Genomic DNA, 22,693 nt, shown 5'->3' with positions numbered 1-22,693 from the left:
TCCCCTGTTGTAGTTTTGAGTGAAACTAAATTCAAAGCGATGTAAAAACAAGATAGTTTATTGTTTCAATAGGGGCTAACTATTCATCCAAAATTTACTCAAATTCTTGGTGAAGTTCCCCCTTTAAAAATTCAATCCCCAAATGTAAATTAAACAATTATAAAAACGTTTCTAGAGTAGTATTATTGCATACATCGTTTTAAAATTAATAGAGACTCTTGGCATTTTCCTAAGGAGACGAGCCAGTAAGAAAACCTGCTGCAGCAACAATAATGCTACCAAGAAACTGAAGATCATCATTCTCCTTAGTAATAGTAGATACAATCCCAGGTGTCACTTCAAATGCAGTCTCACAATTAAAAGCATCTTGCCCAACAAGATTCGCCGCAGTATTTAAATTCTGGTATTGTCCCATGTTCAAATACTGTTCAGCATTTCCCAAAGCTCTAATAGCTGCATTGTAATAAGTTGTGCACAAGTTATATATCTCTTCCAGTTTTGGATCATTTGTTTGATTGAACAGCATATCGATCTTCGCCGCCGTGGCGGAGGCGTTTGCTGCTGCTAAATTAATGGCTGTTTCTGTTAAGTCATGAAAATTTTGATGTGAATTCCCTTCCAATACTTTCAAGCAAAAGCCTGGATTTTTGGACTTAGCACATACGTCGGATAAAGGGTTGCTTGTACTTTGACTCGTGAAAAAAGCAGCTATGAGACATAAAATCAGTGTTGAATGTAAAAAAGAAGAAGATGGTGTCATTTTTCTTTAATTATTTTTCTCTTCCCCTTTGATTGTTTGTTTTTGAAGTTATATAGTAATTGAATGGATGTATAGTATAATTTTCAAAAAGGGATAGATATTCAATGTAAATCCTAAAATGGATCGGATTGCATGTATTAACGTGGGAATTATTTCTTTTCCATTATTAACGTGCGAGATCTGTATATATATGAATTTTTATCAATGCATTACTGATTAACTTGTTTATATATATGGTATCGATATATAGATTTTTCCTTGTAAAGAAGTCTATATTTAGAATACAATTTCTTATCGAATCTCCGGAAATTGAATTATTCCCCTTTATGTCGTAACTTTTGTCCATTTTGACCAGTTCCTTTAACCCCAATTTTGGATCGTTGTTTCCGGTGGTTCAATATTATATTGTTTTCATTGATATCATATTTGTTTCTATTGTTTTTAAAATTATATTGTATGGTGTTGTAAATCCGTTGTAATTCTGTTGTCATAAAACAATGGAAAACTCATTTTTTGTAAACCACGGATTTGGTGGCTTTTGCATGGTTACTTGTTTAATTATACCCATTATCAATAAACCAAACAATAAAAATGTTATTAAACCACAACAACCGATACAATTTTTCCAAACAATGGATTTCATTAATACAGTACATACAATACGATATTGTACATTACGAAACTAGGAGTGTACATAGGTCGGGTTAGTTCGCATTTTTTAATTATCAAACCAAACAAATGGTGTCGATTTTTTAAATTTATAACTAAACCAAACCAACAAAGTCGGATTTTTCAATCTCGATTTTTTTCGGATTTTTTTGGATTTTCTAATTTTTTTCCGGTAAAGTCTTCATAGCATACAATATGTAACTTGTGCTCCAAATATTTCTTAAGTCCTAGTAAAATACAACTATATAATTTGTTTTCCAAGAAACTAACGCAATAATATGAAATAAGTCATAGCATTATACTAAAATATTAAATAACAAAGATAAAATAATAAAATTACATAACAAATATTGCTAATTAATAAGCCATAATAAAAATTAACATAATCTAAAAATACTATATATGTCATGCTAAAATAAGTATACCTAATAAGTAATAATATTAATTACATAACTAAGCACTAAAGAAAAAGATATAAACCAATGTAAAACTAAAATAATTATCCAACACTATCGTCATTCAAGGTATTGAATTAAATTTCTTTAGTTAGCGTTAGTATTGATTTGAACTTTGTTTGAGTTACTACATTTAATTTATTTATCATTCAAGAATGTTAAGTCTAAACTTGAAATAATACATTAAAAGATAAAACTGTAAAAAGGTTTAAGAAATATTTATAAATTACATTATAATAAATATTTATATGTATAAAATATTTTTAAAAATTATATAAATGTACTATCGGGTTGGTTTGGTTTCGGTTTAAATTTTTTTAGTTTAAACCAAACAAAACTAATTATGGCCGGGTTTTATTTTCCAATACCAAACCACATCGGGATTTTTTTCGGTTTGACTCGGATTATCGGTTTGGTGCTGTTTATCGGTTTTCTTTGTACACCCCTATATGAAAGCATGGGTAACGACCATCCAAACAGCCCATAAGTTGAGTGTTTTGTGTCGTTTGAAAATTTAGTTCACTGTACTAGGGTAAAATTACCCGCACCGATATTTACATCAAATCATACGAATGGGTATGGGTAATCTTGTCCTGAAAAATCAAAAGCATTTAATTTTGGAAATAGCTACTTTTTTTCAGCCTAAACTTAAATGCTGAAAAACAACTTTTACTACTACTCAGAAGTACTTATTTCTTCGCAAGAAGTTTGGCCAAACAACTTCATTCTCTAAATTCTAAATGTTATTTTTTTTTGGTTTGAAATCAGAAGCTTTGGCTAAACAGGCTTATTAACCCATTGAATTTCCACAAGAAAGAACAACACATCACATCTATTGGGTTGCCCCACACAAACAAAGGACGATTACAAGGATCAAATTTAGACTTATTATCGCAACTCAAAACATAGACAACTAGTAGAGTTCTAAGTTCTATTTTTCCTGGGACAAACAGCCAAGCATGACCACCAGCACCCAGTTGAGGTAAAGAAACACATGAACTTCTATCATGAAAATTTACAACAATAATTCATAAAAACCCAATCAAAAGTACATCCAACATGGTATGAGAGTCAGCTCACATATATTGGTGGAAGGTTCAAACCCCTCAATTTAACAAGCAAATCGTTGTACTTTGTATATCGTATATCGTTGTAATTTGTATGCATACAGGATTGTGAATCAGTAAAGAGAATTATAGGTACGACATGTTGCAAAAATGCATACTATGCATATCAAAAGTGAAGGGAGAAGAGTAACATTCAAGAGCTTGCTCTGCCCTAAATATCCACCAAGTGTTATAGTTACATCAGCAATCACCCGAGCAATTGTGCCAGCTTCTGTGGATAAGAGACCTCCATTGTAGGTTCCCCGGGAAAGCCTTGATGACATTACTCGAGAGAGAAGAGATAAATTTACACCTGGAAGTCATCATCCAAATCATAAAACTTTAGAATGCAAAATGGCGTAAAACCAATAAAATTTCACCGTTACGCCTTCCCTAATTTTGTTAAATGTCAACGGAGTTAGCAATTCTTTTGATAACCGAGAAATCCCCGAGGAGCAGTGATGCATATTTTGAAACTCAGTGGATAATTGGTCCGCCCCTCTACTCTTTCTCCGCTTAAATGGCAGGCTTTTGTCTATACTAGGGTAAGCGTTGGTAAATACTGTTTTAGCACAAACTAACAACTTCCTTAGGTTGTGATGGAATGTATGCTAATCTTGTGACTCATTTGGTAGAAAGAACTGTATAATTGTGCTTTAACTCAATTATGCACTGCACTAGTTAAAAGGCAAAAACTACAAATCAAAAGTATTAACAGAACATAGTATGTTTACGGCATTGCTCCAATCGGGATTAGCTAGAGACTAGGATGCAGCATATCTATCTTCCTACCACCAAAGAAGTGTTATAAATAGCTATGATATTGTCCACTGCAGTAATAATACACCCCAAAAAAGCAGAGGACAAGTCCAAGCTTAATAGTAACAATACATTATGTTCTCTTCCACCAGGTTTTCTCTTGAGCATAGGAACTAAATTATTCTTTGTTATCATCACGATAGGTTCTACTGAGAATTAAGAACCAAGTACGTTTCTCAGGGAGGAAAATAAAGGGAAAGTAGAGATCACACCTTCTAATACTTCAGCAGATACAAACAATAGGAGGCCTGAGCAGACATACTGTGGTACCGAATACGGGATTACAACATTAAAGCTCAGGAGTATACCGAGACAAACCATGATTTCAGATGCCAGCAAAAGTTGCCTGCAGAGAGGACAAACGTATCATCATATTCTCATGGCAAACATTCGACATGATAGAGCATAAATTCCAATGACGAACATTCAACATGATAGAGCATCGTGAATTTTCACAGGCTTGACTTGCTTTCTGTAGTAAGATTGTTCCACTTTAATATAGTTTAATGCACTAATCGTGAAGAAATCGTCAGAGTTTTCGAAACTAGGAATAACACGATGAGACTTCTTAAAATTCTATAATAAATTAATGCAACATAACTGCTAAACCGTTTTGTTTTTCATTTTCTAGGCAAAGCATGAGTAATATCCAATATGTGCAGAAGCATTTGATCAATCAGTCAATCATCTATGCCTTATTTCCAAACTAGTTCAGAACGGCTATAAAAATACACGCATAAGCATTCTAGCAAGAAACTTGATGTTGTTTGCAAACATGAAGGCTCAAAAAAACTAAAAATGCTACAGTTAAGTAATCCTTCTAATAAATTAAATACTATCCGCTAACAACATTCCATTGCAAGCAAAGCACATCTACTACATTTTCAGAATAGTCTCCATCAGTTACACATTGGCAAATCTGTATATAGCCAAATAGTCATGTTTATAGCATCCAGAAAATAAGCTTCAAAAATATGTTCTTGTTTCAAGATAGATTACCTGTCCTGAAAGATGTTACTTATGTAGCTCCCAACAACAACATTTACTGGAAGAACTGTGAGGCCCAAACATGCAAGAAATATTGCGACAGTGCTCGTTGACCAGCTAAAGTAATATGCCGTGATGACACTAGATGCTGAAAGTAAAATCTCCATAGCATATTTCAGCATAAAATAGATTAATAATTGAACCTGCATCAAGGAGTAACATGAATGGTCATTGGTTAGTATAATTGTTAATAGCGCAACCAAACGACAGATAACATAATGTGATGTTGGGCAGCAAGTAAAAAGCGGTCCATCCTTTTTGTTTGTTTTTCCCTTTTCTTGGTGGTTCTAAGGGGATGTTGGCATTGCTCAACTGGATTTTCAAACCAATGCACTTGATTTCTATCTCACTTCTGCAGTTCTCAAGCAACACAGTTATCTGTTAATTACTAACTTGTATCCTATATAGCCCCTCCAAAATAACAAGTTTAAAACTAGAATGGAGATTCTGTTATCAGTATGTGTTTCTCCACTTAACGCGATGAATAGCAATAAAGGATGTGACTCTTTAAAAGTTGATAGATAAAGAGGAAATATAAAAATAGATAAAAGTTTTACAAGGAACTATGTCAGAAGTGGTAGAAAAAGTTTTCTCATTTGATTAGTATCTGTAGACTACCAATGCCCCAAAAGGAGCTTGTTAAGGCTTTAGTTGGAGCTTCAAGTCAATCATTAGCATGATTTGTTGATTTCAACCAAGAAAATCTTATGCATCTAAATTATGCACCGTATTCAATGTGACACGTGCATGGCACCATGATTATCCTATAGGGTGCCATTATAGGCTGTATCCACCTAAGTTGCTCCGACATGGCAATTTAGGTGCCGCACCCGTGTCGACACGACACTATTATGAGTGTGGGTATGGGATCCGTGCCGGATCTGGTCAAACAATCTTGGGTACTTTGACCACGATGGACAGAAAAATTCGAAACGAGATACAATTTGATTCCCGAAATCAGAACCAAACTAATGAAGAAAATAGCATACCTTATCTAGGAAATTAATCCTTTATTATCTACAACTTGAGAATAAAAAAAAAAACTCCACACTTTACAAGCTATACGTAAGTATTCCTCAAAATTTCTCATATTTTAGAGATATTTTTATTTTTTTTTACTTTTTTGAATGATTGTTTGCCGGATCCCCGCACCCATATCCATAATAGGATCTGTATCCCCGAATCTTAGAATTTACATCTTGAAGGATCGGACCTCTAGATCTGCACCCGTGTCCGAGCAACTTAGGTACCCACAATCCTTTTTCCTTCTTTAACACCATGATCTATCTCTTTAAAGACAAATAATTTCAAACAACAAGCAATATTAGGGAAGCAAGTGCACCGGATCAGTGGGTTGATGCCCAATAGACAAATTGCCATTGAACAGTAAAAGCATCTAATTCCACTGGACTACTCTTTTACCCATAAAGCAAAAAAGAATATTACTCGCACATGAACCTTGGAAAGATAAAGGATCTCCACATACCTTCACAGAAGGAGTCAGCAATCTATATGCTTCTACTATGGAGTTGGCTGGACGACGAGACTCCTCGGGAGCTTCTTCACTGCCATCACATTCTTGGTCACCTTCATTGTCTTGTTCATCACCAACTGATTTTAAAAGCAATGGTTGCACAACACCCTTTTCAAGGGCATCGCTTTCTACTGGTATCAAAAGTTTTAATCAGAAGCATTTAAAGAAAACTCTTGTTTTACCAAAAAGACAAGAGTGGGTTGCTCTAGTGGTGAGCACCCTTCACTTCCAACCAAGAGGTTGTGAGTTCGAGTCACCCCAAGATCAAGATGGGGAGTTCTTGGAGGAAGGAAGAATCGGGTCCATCGGAAACAACCTCTCTACCACATGATAGGGGTAAGGTCTGCGTACAAACTACCCTCCCCAGACCCCACTAGTGGGATTATACTGGGTTATTGTTGTTGTTTGTCTTGTTTTACCAACAATACCATGGTTTCTCTTGAGGCTACAAGAGTATAGAGCCTAAGTCTCTATAGGGACTGTGCTCTCGCAAGCCTATGGCGCAACTAAAAGACGAGGAATTTAGCATGATAATTATTCAACCGAAAGACCAAAACTCCAAATGCATCACTTCGTTTCTGTACTTCACCTTGCTCCCACATAACTTAGGAGCTTACAGTTTCAATTATTTAGTCGTGCAGCAAAATTTGAAATTAAAAGTTTGGCATTCCCCCTGTTTCTGTTGAGTGGTGTCAACTTAGTTTGAGGATAACAGAGAGAATGAAGGGGAAAGAAAAATTTTCAAGCACTTATATCGGCATTTTTGGAATTAAGACCACAAGTGACAGCATTGATAATAAAAACAAAAAGCTGAACTTACCAGCATTAGATTTCCGAGGAACATTGTTTACTTCAGTCTCTTGAGCAGGTTCTCTAAAAGAGATCCACAACCATACCAAATAGATTAACCATGAAAAAGCCATAACCCAACCAGGCAAAGTATCTTGATTGAATGTTAACTTGTAAATCTTAAAATTTGTCTGAAGTAGCCCAGCAATTGCAGGGCCACATGCCATTCCAAGTGCACTAGCACTTACAAAACCTGCTGAAGCCTGCATCCGGATTTTAAGTGGCACACAGTCACTGATGTAACGTCGGTTCACTGCTCTGGCGGAACCCAAACTGCAATTCAGAAGATGAGAAAAGCCAGATCTTGTTAACTTATAGTCAACTGCAAATTGCTTTTAGAATATCACAGTAACCTCCCAAAAACACAGACAACAATGACACTGAATTATGTTGTAAAAATGATAAAGCAGATGATGCTACTCAAAATCAATTGTTTGTGAGAATTTATTGGTTCGTATAATCTTTAGTGTTCCATTGAAATTAGTTGCTTCACATGGTACCCAGAAAAGATGTTTTAGTTTTGGTAGTCCTCAATAATTGACCAACTTCTTGGCCTATGTTGCCGCTGAAATCTTTTAAGTTGTGCAAATGTTTGACCAGAAGATTTCTTTAGAGGTCCACAGTCCACTCTCTCCATTCTAGCGCTATTGTTCTCGATGAGAAATCACCCAAAAGGTAGATCTTTTTTTCCTTTGCGAAGATACAGGTAGGAACTTCCCATTTAGTTCTGTTTTTGGAAGTTTCAGAGATAGCTTCTCTAAATTAGCTTTAAAATTCTATCCTCAACAGTTAGATCAGAATCTTGGAAATGTGGCTACAGTATCAAGAAGATGGAAATTTTTTATTTCGGCTGGTTGGATGAAAGGGGCATTTATAATCAAGAACCGACGTGCAAAGTATTTAAGATGAATAAATAAATTAATGAATTTCCTCAACTACTAACATATAGAGACATAACATTAACAGTAGTCCATTTTTTGCTTTGAAAATTGCTGAATATATCAACAAGGGCATAAAAGTAAGACACAATAAACTGTCCACCTAACATCCTTCTCCCAAAGTATAGGAAAGAAATATCTCAAGTAATTGTGATGAGTGTTGCATGCATGCAAACTTGCACAGATGTTTTCGCACAAAGAGGGGGTGGAGAAAGAGTTACCCGCAAAATATACGACCGAGAAGGAGAACTGGTATTGATTTGAGATCATAGGCCAATGCATACATCACATTCCCCACAAAAAGAACTATACTGCTAAATACCAGAGGTCTGAAGTAAGACCTGTTTGACCAGGCACTGAAATACACAGAAGAAAAGACCTGTGCAACAGCCATGGCTCCAATCACAATTCCACAAACTGTTGCAGCAGCACCAAGGCTCATAGAATAATCATCGGCTGTTGGAACAACGATATATGTATTGATCATATAAAGGAATGTATTTGCCAGGTTCAAGAGGAGTGACATAAAATGGTATCTCTGATCATCAACATGTTCCTCAACAGGAGTAGGTAACTCTTCTAGCATGATAAGTGAACGTTGGACCGAAAAGTTAAGGAAGGTAGTTGAGTAACCTAATCTATCAATAGCTGCTTCCATTGCATCAACGACGGGCTCCTGCAAAATGACTTTATACCATATAAGAATATAATAGAGCATAACCAGAATTTTACTAGCCAAAAAAACATAATGTTAACAAAACCTAAACAAAAACCTAAAAGTTGATTAAAGGAAGTAGGCGAAAACCTGAAGTGGAAGAGCAGGCTGATCATAAATTGACAAGTAGCTTCCCTCACGGTCCTGAAGGTCTGCAAGATTACGAGATATTGCTCCAACAACTGCCCCTAATCCCTGCAATTTTCATTATTGGTCAGTGACACCCACTGGGCTACTGACACGGACCGCTTGCTTTAGGTCAAAGAGAGCTATCAAATTTGTTAAGGCAATCAACATTTCCTCATTCATGTTTGATTAAGAACGAATGCTGCTGTAATGAGTAATGACTAGGTTATATTTTTTTCTGCTTAAAGAAGTATTCATTAGAGAGAAACTTTAGACTAAGTGTAAAACTTATGTAGTAGCAACAGCAGCTTTATCATCAGAGGAAGAGACTAGTAGTTGAGTTTAGCATAGTACCACATGCTTGAAGACTTGCTGAAGTTGGGAATATGGATGATTTGCCCGGGTTTTGACATAGTAATCAGTGAATCTATAGCCAAAACGTTTGTCAAATTTCTTAAGGATCTTCCGCAATCCAATGGCATTTATTTCAACAAAAAAAAGAAGCTTTAAAAGATCACGCCCCACATATCTATAAGCTTCTCGTAGCTCAGTTACTTTGGATAAATCAGGTTGTTCTTGAAGAGAATCTTGCTGTTCATTGAGTTCAGATATCCTGCTTGCAAGTACTCCTTGTTGTTCCAACAAAAATAGAACAACTTTCTCAATCTGCAAATGACCAAGATAAATAAATGAGCTCTTATACATCGGTACTCTAAAATATACCAGGAAAATTCTTCCCTACAAAAAGAATCCTTCCAGTCAACCACTAAATGCCTAGATACTACAGGAGATTAAATTTATTTTCTTTTCTTTTTCTTTTTCTTTTTCCTGTTTCAATTTGCACTAGGCATGGATTGCTCAGTAAAGACAACCAGATATCTTTTTGAAAAAATAATGAGTAATCCACTGACGAGCATCAAAATCACTCCCAGGTCTTAATACAATAACATTCTTTCAAAACCTCTGATTATGAGGTTGACAAACTTCGGAACTTGATAAATTATTTCAGGAGGAACAAAATATTTAGTAAGATGAGACTGGATTGCAGCCTATTTGCTTGCACTTTCACCTCCACCACTTAGGTTAGCTGGTTAAGGGTTCATATTTCATCAACGGCCTTCCCTTTCTCCTCGTTCACAAGCCACACATGTCCTTAAACAAAATGTCTACTAAGATTTACTCACTCCGTTCCAAAAACAATTGTTGGGTTCAAAGTATGAAGGTCAAAACATCTCATTTTCAGTGTTGACCAGGATATTAATTTCTTAAATTTTTTGACATAAAATTTACATAACCAGAAATTACATAGAAGTACTATAAATCACCTTTTTTTATAGTTTAAGATATTTTGAAAATGGTTTAACTCCCCAAATAGTAACACTACCAAACAATTTAGGACTGAGGGAGTAGTAGATATTCACTTCACAAATTCATACCTCCTTGTCCAGCATCCTTGAGAAATCCTTAAGAACATATCGCTGATTGAGTGCTCCAGCCTGGATTTGATCAGTGTATTGCTTAACCTTCTTCTTCATTACTTTGTAATTGATATAGTATCTGAAAGTACAAGATAATCCTTATAAATCAACATAACATTGGAATTCAAACTATTTGTAGCTTTTATTTCCTTTCCATTCATCAAGTGGTAGTGGCCGATTTCTCTGTTTGCTCAATCACTTTGCTTCATATGAATTGAGGGAAGTTAACCCTGATCTCTTTTATTAGCACAAAACAACCAGAAGCAGAATTTGCTTTTCTTTTAAGCAATGTATCTTCTGTTAAGCAAGAATATGAGGTATGCCTCTTGAGCACAAACCTGTTTGCAATTCTCAGTGATAATGCTATTTTTTGATCAAATAACATTATCATTGAGAATTCCAACCAAGTTTATGCTCAAGAGGAAGATAGCATATACTTGAGTTTAACAGCCCGTTATTTCTTAAGCATAATTAGTTTTAAAAATAACACACTCAAAGATAGCTAAGTTGGAAGAAAAACTAAACATACACAAATGACAGATTTCAAGGAAATTAATCCTGCATAGTCCCCACACATATGAATAAAAATTAAGCGAATATATACATTAAACCAAAAAAAAAAAAAGGATACAGAGACTAGGTCTATAAAAGAGATTGGACATACCCTTGCCATTCTTGGATTTGTCTTTCCTTCAACTTCTTCCCAAAAGCAACCATTTTTCACTGTAGTTACCTCAAAAAAACAGATGAAATAAATTGCAAATCAAAAGTTCTTGTGAAAAGATATTGTTTTCTGTGGACTATAGAGTTAAAGTATGTGACAGCTGGTTTAAGTCTTTGCTATGATGATTGAGAATCAAAATCCTCTTATATGTACATAGACGTGCATCAGAAAAATCATACTCCAGTAAATGATTGGGTTGACTTATCATGTCATCCTTACACCACTTATTAAAACGTAAAGCCAATTCAGATTGAAGGCGTTATTAATGCTTAAATTGATAGCGACTGACACATTTTGTCAATTTAATCTAACTGTATGAGATATTTCTCAAATGATCATCAATATCTTCTTCTTTTTTCTAAAAATATTTACTGAAATAATTATTGCCACTTTAAAATCAGTCACTGATAATGGTTATTCAAAAGATAAAGTTAATCAGAACAATATCAGTTAAAATATCACAACAATTTTTAATGTCAGCAAATAGAGCCATCTCTAACCTTTTTTCGGAACTCTTCTTAGCTGAATTTTACTGCTACTGGCCTACTGCTTTGCCGTCTCCTATTAATGGTCCAAATTTTGAGCTTTCCCATTTGAATATAGAGCCACCAATTGGTCAAAATCAGACACATAATTCTGAAGCTCATTATTATAAAGTGAGATCTTGGAAAAGCCCTTAAACCAGCGTGTAATATTTTTGACTTCAAAGCCTTCCGTAAAATGTTACTGTACCAACACGCTAAAATGCCAAGGTGTTTTATCTACTAAGGGGTAAAAAGTAAAAACAAGGTTTAAAGTTCCTAATTGGGTAAAACTTTAGGGATCTGTTTGGAAAGCCACGTGTATTACATTATAGTATAACTGCCAAACTGAGGTAGTAGTAACACATCCTGATAAATATAGTTAGTTAAATGTTTGTTTCTTAACGTGTAATTACAGTATAATTTTTATTATTATGTTTGGTTGGACGATAATTAAATAGTTTTTTAATTAACTTATAAATAAGTTTTAGGATGTGATAAGCATATATGCGATAACGTCAAAGTCACTTTGTCATTTTAAAAAGTTTGGCATGCCTAACTTAGAGCAAAGTCCTTCACCTTTTTAGTAGTTTATCTGCCATAATTCAAATTAATCGAGCCAATAAATTACCAATGTTAAACAAGGAGTCGAGAAGTAACATATTTCAATCACCTTTTTAGTACTAGTGTAGTTTTCGCAGGTAATCCATTCTCTTTTTTATGGAATATATGAATTTGGACCTTACAACAACAACAACAATCCAGTATAATTCCTACCCTGGGGTAGAGAGGCTGTTTCCGATAGACCCTCGGCTCCCTCCCTCCAAGAACTCCCCATCTTGCTCTTGGGGTGACTCGAACTCACAAACTCTTGGTTGGAAGTGAAGAATGATTACCACTAGAACAATCCACTCTTGTCAAATAATAGAGCGGACCTTAATAGCCAAATAATAGAAGATACTATAAGAACAATTCGACGAGAACCATGCATGTCCATGTTCCAATGACTCAGCTCTAGATCATTTCAGAATATTTAAATATAATCTTAATATGTTCCTATACGGCTATAGCTTTATATAAATTAATGAAGGTGTATCGTTGTCAATTATTGGTCAGCACATCAAAGAATTTACCAGCCATTAGAAAAGCAACTAAAAATCAATGCAAGTCGAGGCAAACCAAGATCAGATACATCACTATCAATAGAAACGGGTTAAAAATTTAAGTCGATTAACATCATAACATGCACACATTACACGCATTTGTGACATGTAAGGATTTAGTACAAATATATATTTTCTCGAGTTCTGAAGTGTACGTTATTATAATTCTGTATTGTTATAATAAATAATTAAACTTTATGAAAAAGCAAACAGAAAGTTAGTAATACTTGTTTAACGAAATAAATTCTAAAAAATAAAAAATAGTATAGGATAAATCGAGCCCACTGAATACACAGTGTGTCCTTAAGGAAATTATTCCCCTCAAGTACCTGAGGTGCTGGAATATATCCTCCCAGGATAGAACGATTTAACTCACCGGAGTATTGGTACCAAAACGCCGGTGAACAGCGAGTCACTCGAAGGCTGTAAAACACACTGGAATTTATTGTGCAGAAGAAGAAGAAGAAGCAGCAGCTCAGAAAATTTCGTAAGGAAAGATTGTGGGATTCAAACTCTATTTATAGAATTGCTGGCATTGTTTCTGAAAAGGTTTGCAACCTTTCAGAAACAACCATGGCTGTTGGAAAAGGGTTGTTTGAAATATTGCGGAAAAAATATGTTTAAAATAATCCGGGAAAGAAAATGGGCCTGACCGAATCCGAAGCCGAGCGAGCGACGACGACGACGGCGCGAGGCTTGCCTTTTTCTTAACTCTTTAAGAGCTAGAAGAAGAGCAATTATATATATACCCATCAAAAACCTTTTCTTCCTTCGATATGGGACAATATCCCTTTGCCAAGGGAAATTCAAATATTTCATTTTTCCTCCATTTCTCATTCACCCTCTTTATGCTACACAAGCTTAAAATCTCAACAATCCCCCACACGAATGGGGAATGGCTATAAAATAAAGGAATGCACGGACGCATGTGTGTTTTACATGCAAGAATTAATTGCATCTGGATAAGTAGGTTTTCCTTTGAACTTTCCGTAGTGAACTTATATCGGATATACTCGGTCAATCGGTAGATTTGATATTTTTGAACCGTCGAGCTTTGTTGTATACCTAGACAACATAAGTCACACAATCAATCCTTAACCATCTATGGTTCTCACGGTTGTGTTCGTTTCAGCCATGAACACAACCTGGTTTCATGAGTGCTTAGAGAATGGGCCTTTACTTTCATTCCCCTTGAAGCGGCTTACACTTTACACTCACATAGGTGATTTCTAAACATGTAATCCTGTAGACACACTATCTGGTCATATCCTGCCAGACTTAGCAAATCATTAAAAAACCTTTAAGCTTTGTTGACTCATCAAAAAGCCTTAATGCTTTACCTCGATTTCTGAACATTGTCTTCATCACGAGAATGGGTTGAGTTATTTGACAATATTGAACCGTCATTCATAACTTTGTTTGATCTCTTTGAACCTAGCTCGTGGGATCTCCAGTCTGCTAGGTAGAGTTACCGTCATGATGACTTGTCCTAGACCTTAACCCCATTCCCTTTGATAATCTTTCAACTGCCTCTCTAGATAGGCCTTTTGTAAGTGGATCCGATACGTTATCTCTTGACTTTATGTAGTCAATTTGTGATAACACCACTAGAGAGTAGTTGTCTAACGGTATTGTGTCTCCGTCGTATATGACGAGATTTTCCGTTATACATAACGCTCACTGCCCTGCCTATTGCCGCTTGACTATCACAATGTATACAAATAGGTGCCAAAGGTTTGGGCCAAAATGGAATATCTTTCAAAAAATTCCGGAGCCATTCAGCTTCTTCACCGGCCTTATCTAAAGCTATGAATTCAGATTCCATTGTAGAACGGGCGATGCACGTTTATTTGGATGATTTCCAAGACACTGCTCCACCCCCAATTGTGAAAACATATCCACTTGTGGATTTAACTTCAGATGATCCAGTGATCCAATTTGCCTATATCCCTCGATCACGGAGGGATATTTGTTATAATGCAAAGCGTAATTTTAGGTATGTTTGAGATGCCCCAAAACTCGTTTCATTGCCATCCAATGTATGTGATTGGGATTACTTGTAAACCGACTCAGTTTACTAATAGCACATGCTATATCTGGTCGTGTACAATTCATGATATACATCAAACTTCCCAATACTCTTGTATAATCCAGTTGTGAGTCACTTTCACCTTCATTCTTTTAAAGTGCATAACTCACGTCAATTGGAGTCTTGGCAATTTTGAAATCCAAATACTTGAACTTGTCAAGTACCTTTTCAATGTAGTAAGACTGCGATAATGCTAAACCTTGTGGAATCTTGTGAATTCTGATTCCTAAGATCACATCAATAATTCCTAAGTCTTTCGTATCGAATTTGCTAGCCAACATGCGCTTAGTAGCATTTATATCTGCCATGTTTTTGCTCATTATCAACATGTCATCAACATATAAACAAACAATGACTTCATGACCTGGAGTGTTTTTAATGTAAACACATTTGTCGCACTCGTTGATTTTAAACCCACTTGCCAACATTGTTTGGTCAAATTTGGCATGCCATTGTTTGGGTGCTTGTTTAAGTCCATAAAGTGACTTAACAAGTTTGCACACTTTCTTTTCTTTACCAGTTACCACAAAACCCTCAGGTTGTTCCATGTAAATCTCTTCCTCTAATTCTCCATTTAAGAAAGCTGTTTTAACATCCATTTGATGGATTTCAAGATCATACACGGCCGCTAGTGCCACTAACACCCTAATAGATATTATCCTCGTTACTGGCGAGTAAGTGTCGAAGTAATCAAGGCCTTCCTTTTGTCTATAACCTTTGACAACAAGTCTTGCCTTATATTTGTCAATAGTGCCATCAGCTTTCACTTTCCGTTTAAAGATCCATTTCGAACCTAAAGGCGTATTTCTCGGAGGAAGATCTATCAATTCCCATGTATGGTTATTCAAAATTGATTGAATCTCACTATTGACTGCCTCTTTCCAAAATGCTGAATCAGAAGATGACATAGCTGCTTTAAAAGTTTGAGGCTCATTTTCAAGCAAGAATATCACAAAATCTGGTCCAAAGGAAGTAGATGTTCTTTGACGTTTGCTATGCCTTGGATCTTCTATACTTGGAGTATTTTCCTTTGGTTCTTCTCGAGGTCGTTTAGGTCTTTCACTTAACGACTCACATTCAGTTTTATACGGATAGATGCTTTCAAAGAATTTAGCATTATCTGATTCCATTACTGTATTAACATGAATTTCGGGATTATCGGATTTATGAACCAAAAACCGACATGCTTTACTGTTTGTAGCATATCCAATAAAAACGCAATCAACAGTTTTTGGTCCGATTTTAACCCTTTCAGGTAAAAGAACTTGTACCTTTACTAGACACCCCCACACTTTGAAATATTTCAAGTTGGGTTTTTTTCCTTTCCATTTTTCATATGGAATAGATTGCGTTTTGCTGTGGGGTACTCTATTGAGTATTCAGTTAGCTGTAATGATAGCTTCGCCCCACAAACTCTACGGTAATCCGGAGCTTATTAATAAATAATTCATCATTTCCTTTAATGTCCGATTTTTCCTTTCCGTAATTCCATTGGATTGAGGTGTGTAAGGTGCAGTAGTTTGATGGATAATTCCATATTCCGAACATATTTCTGCAAATGAAAATTCATATTCTCCACCCCTATCACTTTTAATCATTTTGATATTTTTATTCAATTGATTCTCCAATTCATTCTTGTATTGCTTAAATGCTTCAATTGCTTCATCCTTACTATTAAGTAAATAAACATAACAATATCGAGTGCAGTCGTCAATAAAAGTAATAAAATACTTTTTCCCACCTCGAGATGGTGTCGACTTCATATCACAAATGTCAGTATGAATTAAGTCTAAAGGATTTGAATTCCTTTCAATAGACTTATAAGGATGTTTTACAAACTTAGACTCAACACATATTTGATATTTTGATTTATTACACTCGAATTTAGGCAACACTTCTAAATTAATTTACTTCCGCAAGGTTTTGTAATTGACATGTCCTAAACGAATATGCCATAAATCATTTGACTCCAATAAATAAGAAGAAGCTGCAATTTTATTCATACTGTCAACAACCATTACATTTAGTTTGAAGAGGCCCTCTGTGAGGTAGCCCTTTCCAACATACATTTCATTCTTGCTTACAACAACTTTATCAGAAACAAATATAGATTTGAATCCATTCTTAACAAGCAAAGAAGTAGAAACTAAATTCTTCCTAATAGTAGAAACATGAAGAACGTTGTTGAGCGTTAACACCTTGTCGGAAGTCATCTTCAGGAATATCTTCTCATAACCTTCAATCTTGGCTGTTGCAGTATTTTCCATGGAAAGCTCTTCTTCGGGACCAACAGTAGAGTAAGTCGCAAATGCTTCATTGACAACACAAACATGTCGAGTGGCTCTAGAGTCAATCCACCACTCCTTCGGATTTCCAACTAGGTTGCATTCCGAAAGCATTGCACACAGATCATCAATGTCATCATTCTTCTCCACTATGTTGGACTGTCCCTTCTTCTTATACTTTTTCGGGAGACGACAATCAGGGGCTTTGTGACCGGTTTTTCCACAATTGTAGCAGCTGCCCTTGAATTTCTTTTTGTTCTGTTCCTTAGTCTGTCCAGAAGACCTCTTTCTCTTCTTACTTCTTGGAACAGTCTCCTCAACGATATTAGCTCCCATGATCGTTGAATTTCCACGAGACTTCTTCTCGTCTGTTTTGTTGTCTTCCTCAATCTTGAGACGAATCACAAGATCTTCCAACTTCATTTCTTTGCACTTGTGCTTAAGATAGTTCTTAAAATCTCTCCACGAAGGAGGCAATTTTTCAATCATTGCAGCCACTTGAAATGCTTCATTCACGACCATACCTTCAGCAATAAGGTCATGAAAAATAAGTTGAAGCTCCTGAACTTGGGTTCCAACAGTTTTACTGTCTATCATTTTATAGTCTAGAAATTTGGCAACCACGAACTTCTTCAAGCATGCATCTTCAATCTTGTACTTCTTCTCAAGTGCGTCCTATAATTCTTTCGGAGTATTCATCGCACTGTACACATTGTACAAGTCATCCTCTAAAGCGCTTAAGATATAACCTTTGCAATGAAAATCTGCCTGCTTCCACGCCTCAACAATCATGAATTTCTTGTTGTTCGGCATGTCCACAGCAGGCACTGGAGGTTCTTCACTAGTGTATTTCTGCATACCAAGTGTGGTAAGCTAGAAGAACATCCTTTGCTGCCATCCTTTGAAGTTGGCTCCGAAAAATTTTCTCGGTTTCTCTGCCAGTGGAACAATAGTCCGGCTTGACGAGGCTATCGTCGTTGCCACAACAGTCGCAGAAGAATTTCCGTTATCAATTTTCATTTCTCACTGTATACAACAGAAGAGTTCAATTAATGGTAAAATCAGAACAGTAAATAATACTGTTATTAACAAAAAACAGTATGTATAATAAATAAAACCTAAGTTTTTATATACTGTTTCACAGAAAAACGATGAAGTTTTTATGTTCTTCAAATCGTTTTATGAATTTCAATACTCTGATGAAATTTTTTATATCTTCAAATCAGAATAGTAAAATTCAGAAGGAGTAGAAAACCGCACAGGTTTTAATCTCCACAAACAAAATACAGAATATAATAAAATAATTTTCTTAAGAATGTTATAATTCTGTATTGCTGTAATACACAATTAAACTTTCTGAAAAGATAAAACAGAAAGTTAGTAATACTTGTTTAACGAAATAGATTCTGAAAAATTAAAAAAAAAAAAGGAATAAATCAAGCCCACTGAATACACAGTGTGTCCTTAAGGAAATTATTCCCCTCAAGTACCCGAGGTGCTGGAATATATCCTCCCAGGATAGAACGATTTAACTCATCGGAGTGTTGGTACCAAAACGCCGGTGAACAGCGAGCCACTCGAAGGCTGTAAAACACACTGGAATTTATTGTGCAGAAGAAGAAGAAGAAGAAGAAGAAGAAGAAGAAGAAGAAGAAGAAGCTCAGAAAATTTCGTAAGGAAAGATTCTGGGATTCAAACTCTATTTATAGAGTTGCTGGCATTGTTTCTCAAAAGGTTTGCAACCTTTCAGAAACAGCCATGACTATTGGAAAGGGTTGTTTGAAATATTGGGGAAAAATTATGTTTAAAATAATCCGGAAAAGAAAATGGGCCTGACCGAATCCGAAGCCGAGCGAGCGACGACGACGATGGCGCGAGACTTGCCTTTTTCTTAACTCTTTAAGAGCTAGAAGAAGAGCAATTATATATATACCCATCAAAAACCTTTTCTTCCTCCGATATGGGACAATGTCCCTTTGCCAAGGGAAACTCAAATATTCCATTTTCTCTCCATTTCTCATTCACCCTCTTTAAGCTAAACAAGCTTAAAATCCCAACATACGTATTGTAGAGATGATATTGGATCCACTAAAAATATTGAATTTAGCGACAAGATTTTAGTCAAATGGTAATGAAAATAAGTAAAAATAGCATGGGCTAGCCAGTTTTCGGACTAGTAATTGAAAAATAGCAAGCGTTTGCAAAGTCATTAAAAAATAGTCACTATTTTGCTGCAACACGGACTGGTTCAGCATAATATATTGGAGATTGGTGCACCTGTGTATGAACTTACAACATATTATGCTGGAACTCCAACACGCGGAAAGTTCCAGCATAATATAGTGTAGATTGGAGTACTTGTGTATGAACTTCCAGCATATTATGCTGGGCCGGTATATTATACCGGAACTTCAGTATATTATACTGGAATATTTTCCGGATTTTGAACAGTGTTTTCGTTCAGATTTATCTTTACATGAAAAGTGACTAAATTTCGATTACTTTTGAATTTGTGACTATTTTTCAATTACCACTTGTAAATTTGACTATTTTTGAATTTCTCTATGAAAATAATAAAATATGGCTCGATGAATCAAATATCATGACTTGCAAGCATGGGCGAAGCTATGGGCCCAACGGATTTCATCTGAACTTCTTTTACTGAAAAATTATACCAGATCAATTTTTTTATTTTTTATTATGTATAAATAATTGATGGTGAATTCGTAATAAATTTGACTCAGCCGCTGCTTACTGAAAACGACGGAAACTTGACCAAAACACTGAAATGAATTAATATAGAATTCCAAATGTGATATGCATAAGATAATCAACTGTAGACGGTGCACTTATTTGTGGTAACCTTGCTTTGCCCATCTGGAAAAATTACCAAACCATGGATAAACATCGTTCGAATTCTTTACATTTTATAGTCCGTGGGCCGATATTGATTTTGGCCCTTTCACGTCTTCATTATTGGGTTAAGCCAAGATATTTAAGTTAAGATTCATTACAACAGGAGCAATAACAATTATTACTCCTCAATCTCAAACAAGTTCAGATGGATTATGTAAATTTTCACTGCTCACATTGCTCTATTTTTGGCTACAATTCATTATCAGTAACATTTTTATTAGGTCATCTTTTTCTCCACGGGCACACCTCGCCTCCCCGTAGAGTCCAACTAAAGATGATGCTCATACGATTCTTTGGACTTCTATAGTAACCCCAAAATCAGCAAGGAATTGTGGAGTGGGTTGCGGTGGAAATGACACAAGGTAGCCACTTTTAATTATATTGTTTAAAATATATCTACAGTTTACAGTGTATTTAAAGATTAAATATTCGCTCAAATTTTAGGATACGACGTCCTTAAGTTTAAACCTCAAGATTCAAACTTTAGGACATCGTGTCCTAAAGTTCGAAAATTGTGTCCATAAATTCGAATCTTGTATCCTGAACTTTAAATTAGTAGTTCAAAAATTCAAGGCTCTTAGTCCTGAATTTCAAATTAGCAGTTCAGAAATTCAGGTTACTTAATCCTGAATTTCAAATTAGCAGCTCAAAAATTTAGGATACTAAGTCCTGAATTCCAAATTAGCAACTCAAAAATACAGAATATTTTGTCCTGAAGTTTGGATTAATTGGCTGATCTTTTATAACAACAACAACCCAGTATAATCCCACTAGTGGGGTCTGGGAAGAGTAGTGTGTACGCAGACCTTACCCCTACCCTAGAGTAGAGAGGCTGTTTCCGATAGACCCTCGGCTTCCTCCCTCCAAAAACTCCCCACCTTACTTTTGGGGTGACTTTATAGCAGGCTGAAAAATGGCTACTGGCGCCGTGCGTTGGGTTGGGTTTGATGCTTGGATCAAAAGTTTGGGCTAAAACTCAAAAGCCCTAATCCGAATCAGGATCAGGAGAGAGAGAGAAGGGTGGTGGCCAACAGGGACGGTCCGACGTATTTTGGGTCTAAAGCCAAACTTTAATGAGGGATCTTAATGTTTTTAATTTTTTTTATTAATTGAAGTCAATTTTTTTAACTTTTTTAAATACAAAGTTACTAATAATTTTCTTATAATCAATTGTCTTTCACCAATGTGTAGTAGAAAAATGTCTTGAAAAATTATCATTCGGAAAATTTGAGTCAGTTATTCTAATCGGTCCCTTTTTTACTAATAAATCTCTTAACTTTGTATCTACATTAGTCCATTGACTAGGATCATATATATTTATAGGAGTTGAATTATCTATTTCATTTATAAGCTCCTGATATTTTTGAGGATATATTTCCGACTTGTCACTTACTTGTTGTTTTCTACTTAAATATTATTAATTTTAGAATTATCTAACTCAATCGAATTACTAACTTGCTCATCTAGAGAACACTCTCCCAAATTTTCTGATTCAAGATTTTTATTATTCAATAAAAATTTATCAAGAGCACCTTTTTGAGTATTAGATTTTGAATTCTTCTTCTTTTCTTGAGTTTTTCATAACCAGATTCATACTTTCTATTTGACATACTTATCTACTAATAAATAATCTAAAAATGCACTAAATAGCAAAATATTAAATTTTAGATGAGAAAATAATAAAAAGATAGAATGATAGAACTTGGTTCAAGAACGGATAACTTGATAATTGATATCAAATTAAATTTTCTGCTCGAATATGCTTGTCGTAAGACTTGAATTATGTAAATAGAACGAACAAAAGCCACTCCACTATTTCTTGAATCAATACATTGAACTCTGAAGCTCCACAATAATGCTTGATCTTTGGCTATTGCATAATGGAGGCATGAATTAAAGAACAAAATATAAAAATATAATATAGTGCACACGTCTGTTTTCACTTTGCTCGAAAAAGTTATAGTCCACTATCTCAAATTTAAAGTTTTGTTTGAGAAAGTTGTGGACTTGTGGTCCACTATCTCAAATTTGTGTTCAAATTTCCCGTTTCATTTTATAATTTTTATTTATTTATATATATAATATAGATATAACCAAAAAATGGGGCCCCCATAAATGTGGGGCCTAAAGCAATTGCTTTACCCGCTTTATGGACGGGCCGCCCCTGACTAGAACCAGCAGTTGCTCGACTGAGTTGTTCATTTCTATCTTAAATTGCATTCTTTCACCTCTGCACAGTTCAAGTATATATAGCTACAAATACTAAAGTATCATTTTGAACAGTCATACTCTTCTTGTGAGATACAAATCTTTGTTACGGTGATTTATATCGATTCTTATAGGAAGTTTGATTTAATTTCCGCGTAAAAACATAATTTCGACCAAAAGTTTGCCCTGCTAACACAGTGTTTAGCTATCATTTATTTTAACCTTTTCAAAATTGCGGAGAAGATGATTTCTAGCGTTTGAATCACATTTTATCGTATTGTCAATTATTAT

The 22,693-nt window shown here is 35.2% G+C and overlaps 2 protein-coding genes across 3 annotated transcripts; both read right to left on the bottom strand.

The window, feature by feature from the left end:
- Positions 1-229: 229 nt before the first annotated feature.
- On the bottom strand, positions 230-760 carry LOC107806398 (pectinesterase inhibitor-like). Its single transcript, XM_016630543.2, has one exon. The coding sequence runs from the start codon at positions 758-760 to the stop codon at positions 230-232; it is 531 nt and encodes a 176-aa protein (XP_016486029.1).
- Positions 761-2,944: 2,184 nt separating this feature from the next.
- On the bottom strand, positions 2,945-11,859 carry LOC107806400 (SPX domain-containing membrane protein At4g22990-like). 2 transcript variants are annotated; one of them, XM_016630544.2, is made up of 11 exons: positions 11,721-11,859; positions 11,161-11,219; positions 10,455-10,575; positions 9,373-9,684; positions 8,983-9,087; positions 8,399-8,853; positions 7,211-7,512; positions 6,343-6,521; positions 4,809-4,999; positions 4,022-4,155; positions 2,945-3,303 (listed from the first exon to the last, which is right to left on the bottom strand). In XM_016630544.2, the coding sequence occupies exons 2-11, from the start codon at positions 11,211-11,213 to the stop codon at positions 3,065-3,067; spliced, it is 2,091 nt and encodes a 696-aa protein (XP_016486030.1). In that variant the 5' UTR covers positions 11,214-11,219; positions 11,721-11,859; the 3' UTR covers positions 2,945-3,064. The 2 variants fall into 2 exon arrangements, with proteins under 2 accessions (XP_016486030.1, XP_016486031.1); XM_016630545.2 differs by having other exon boundaries at positions 6,343-6,518.
- Between the last annotated feature and the right edge of the window lie 10,834 nt (positions 11,860-22,693).

This window comes from Nicotiana tabacum, chromosome 15 (assembly GCF_000715075.1).
Source record: "Nicotiana tabacum cultivar K326 chromosome 15, ASM71507v2, whole genome shotgun sequence".
Classification (NCBI taxonomy): domain Eukaryota; kingdom Viridiplantae; phylum Streptophyta; class Magnoliopsida; order Solanales; family Solanaceae; genus Nicotiana; species Nicotiana tabacum.
Note: the sequence above shows the minus strand (reverse complement) of the source record. Positions and strands in the feature narration are given on the sequence as shown.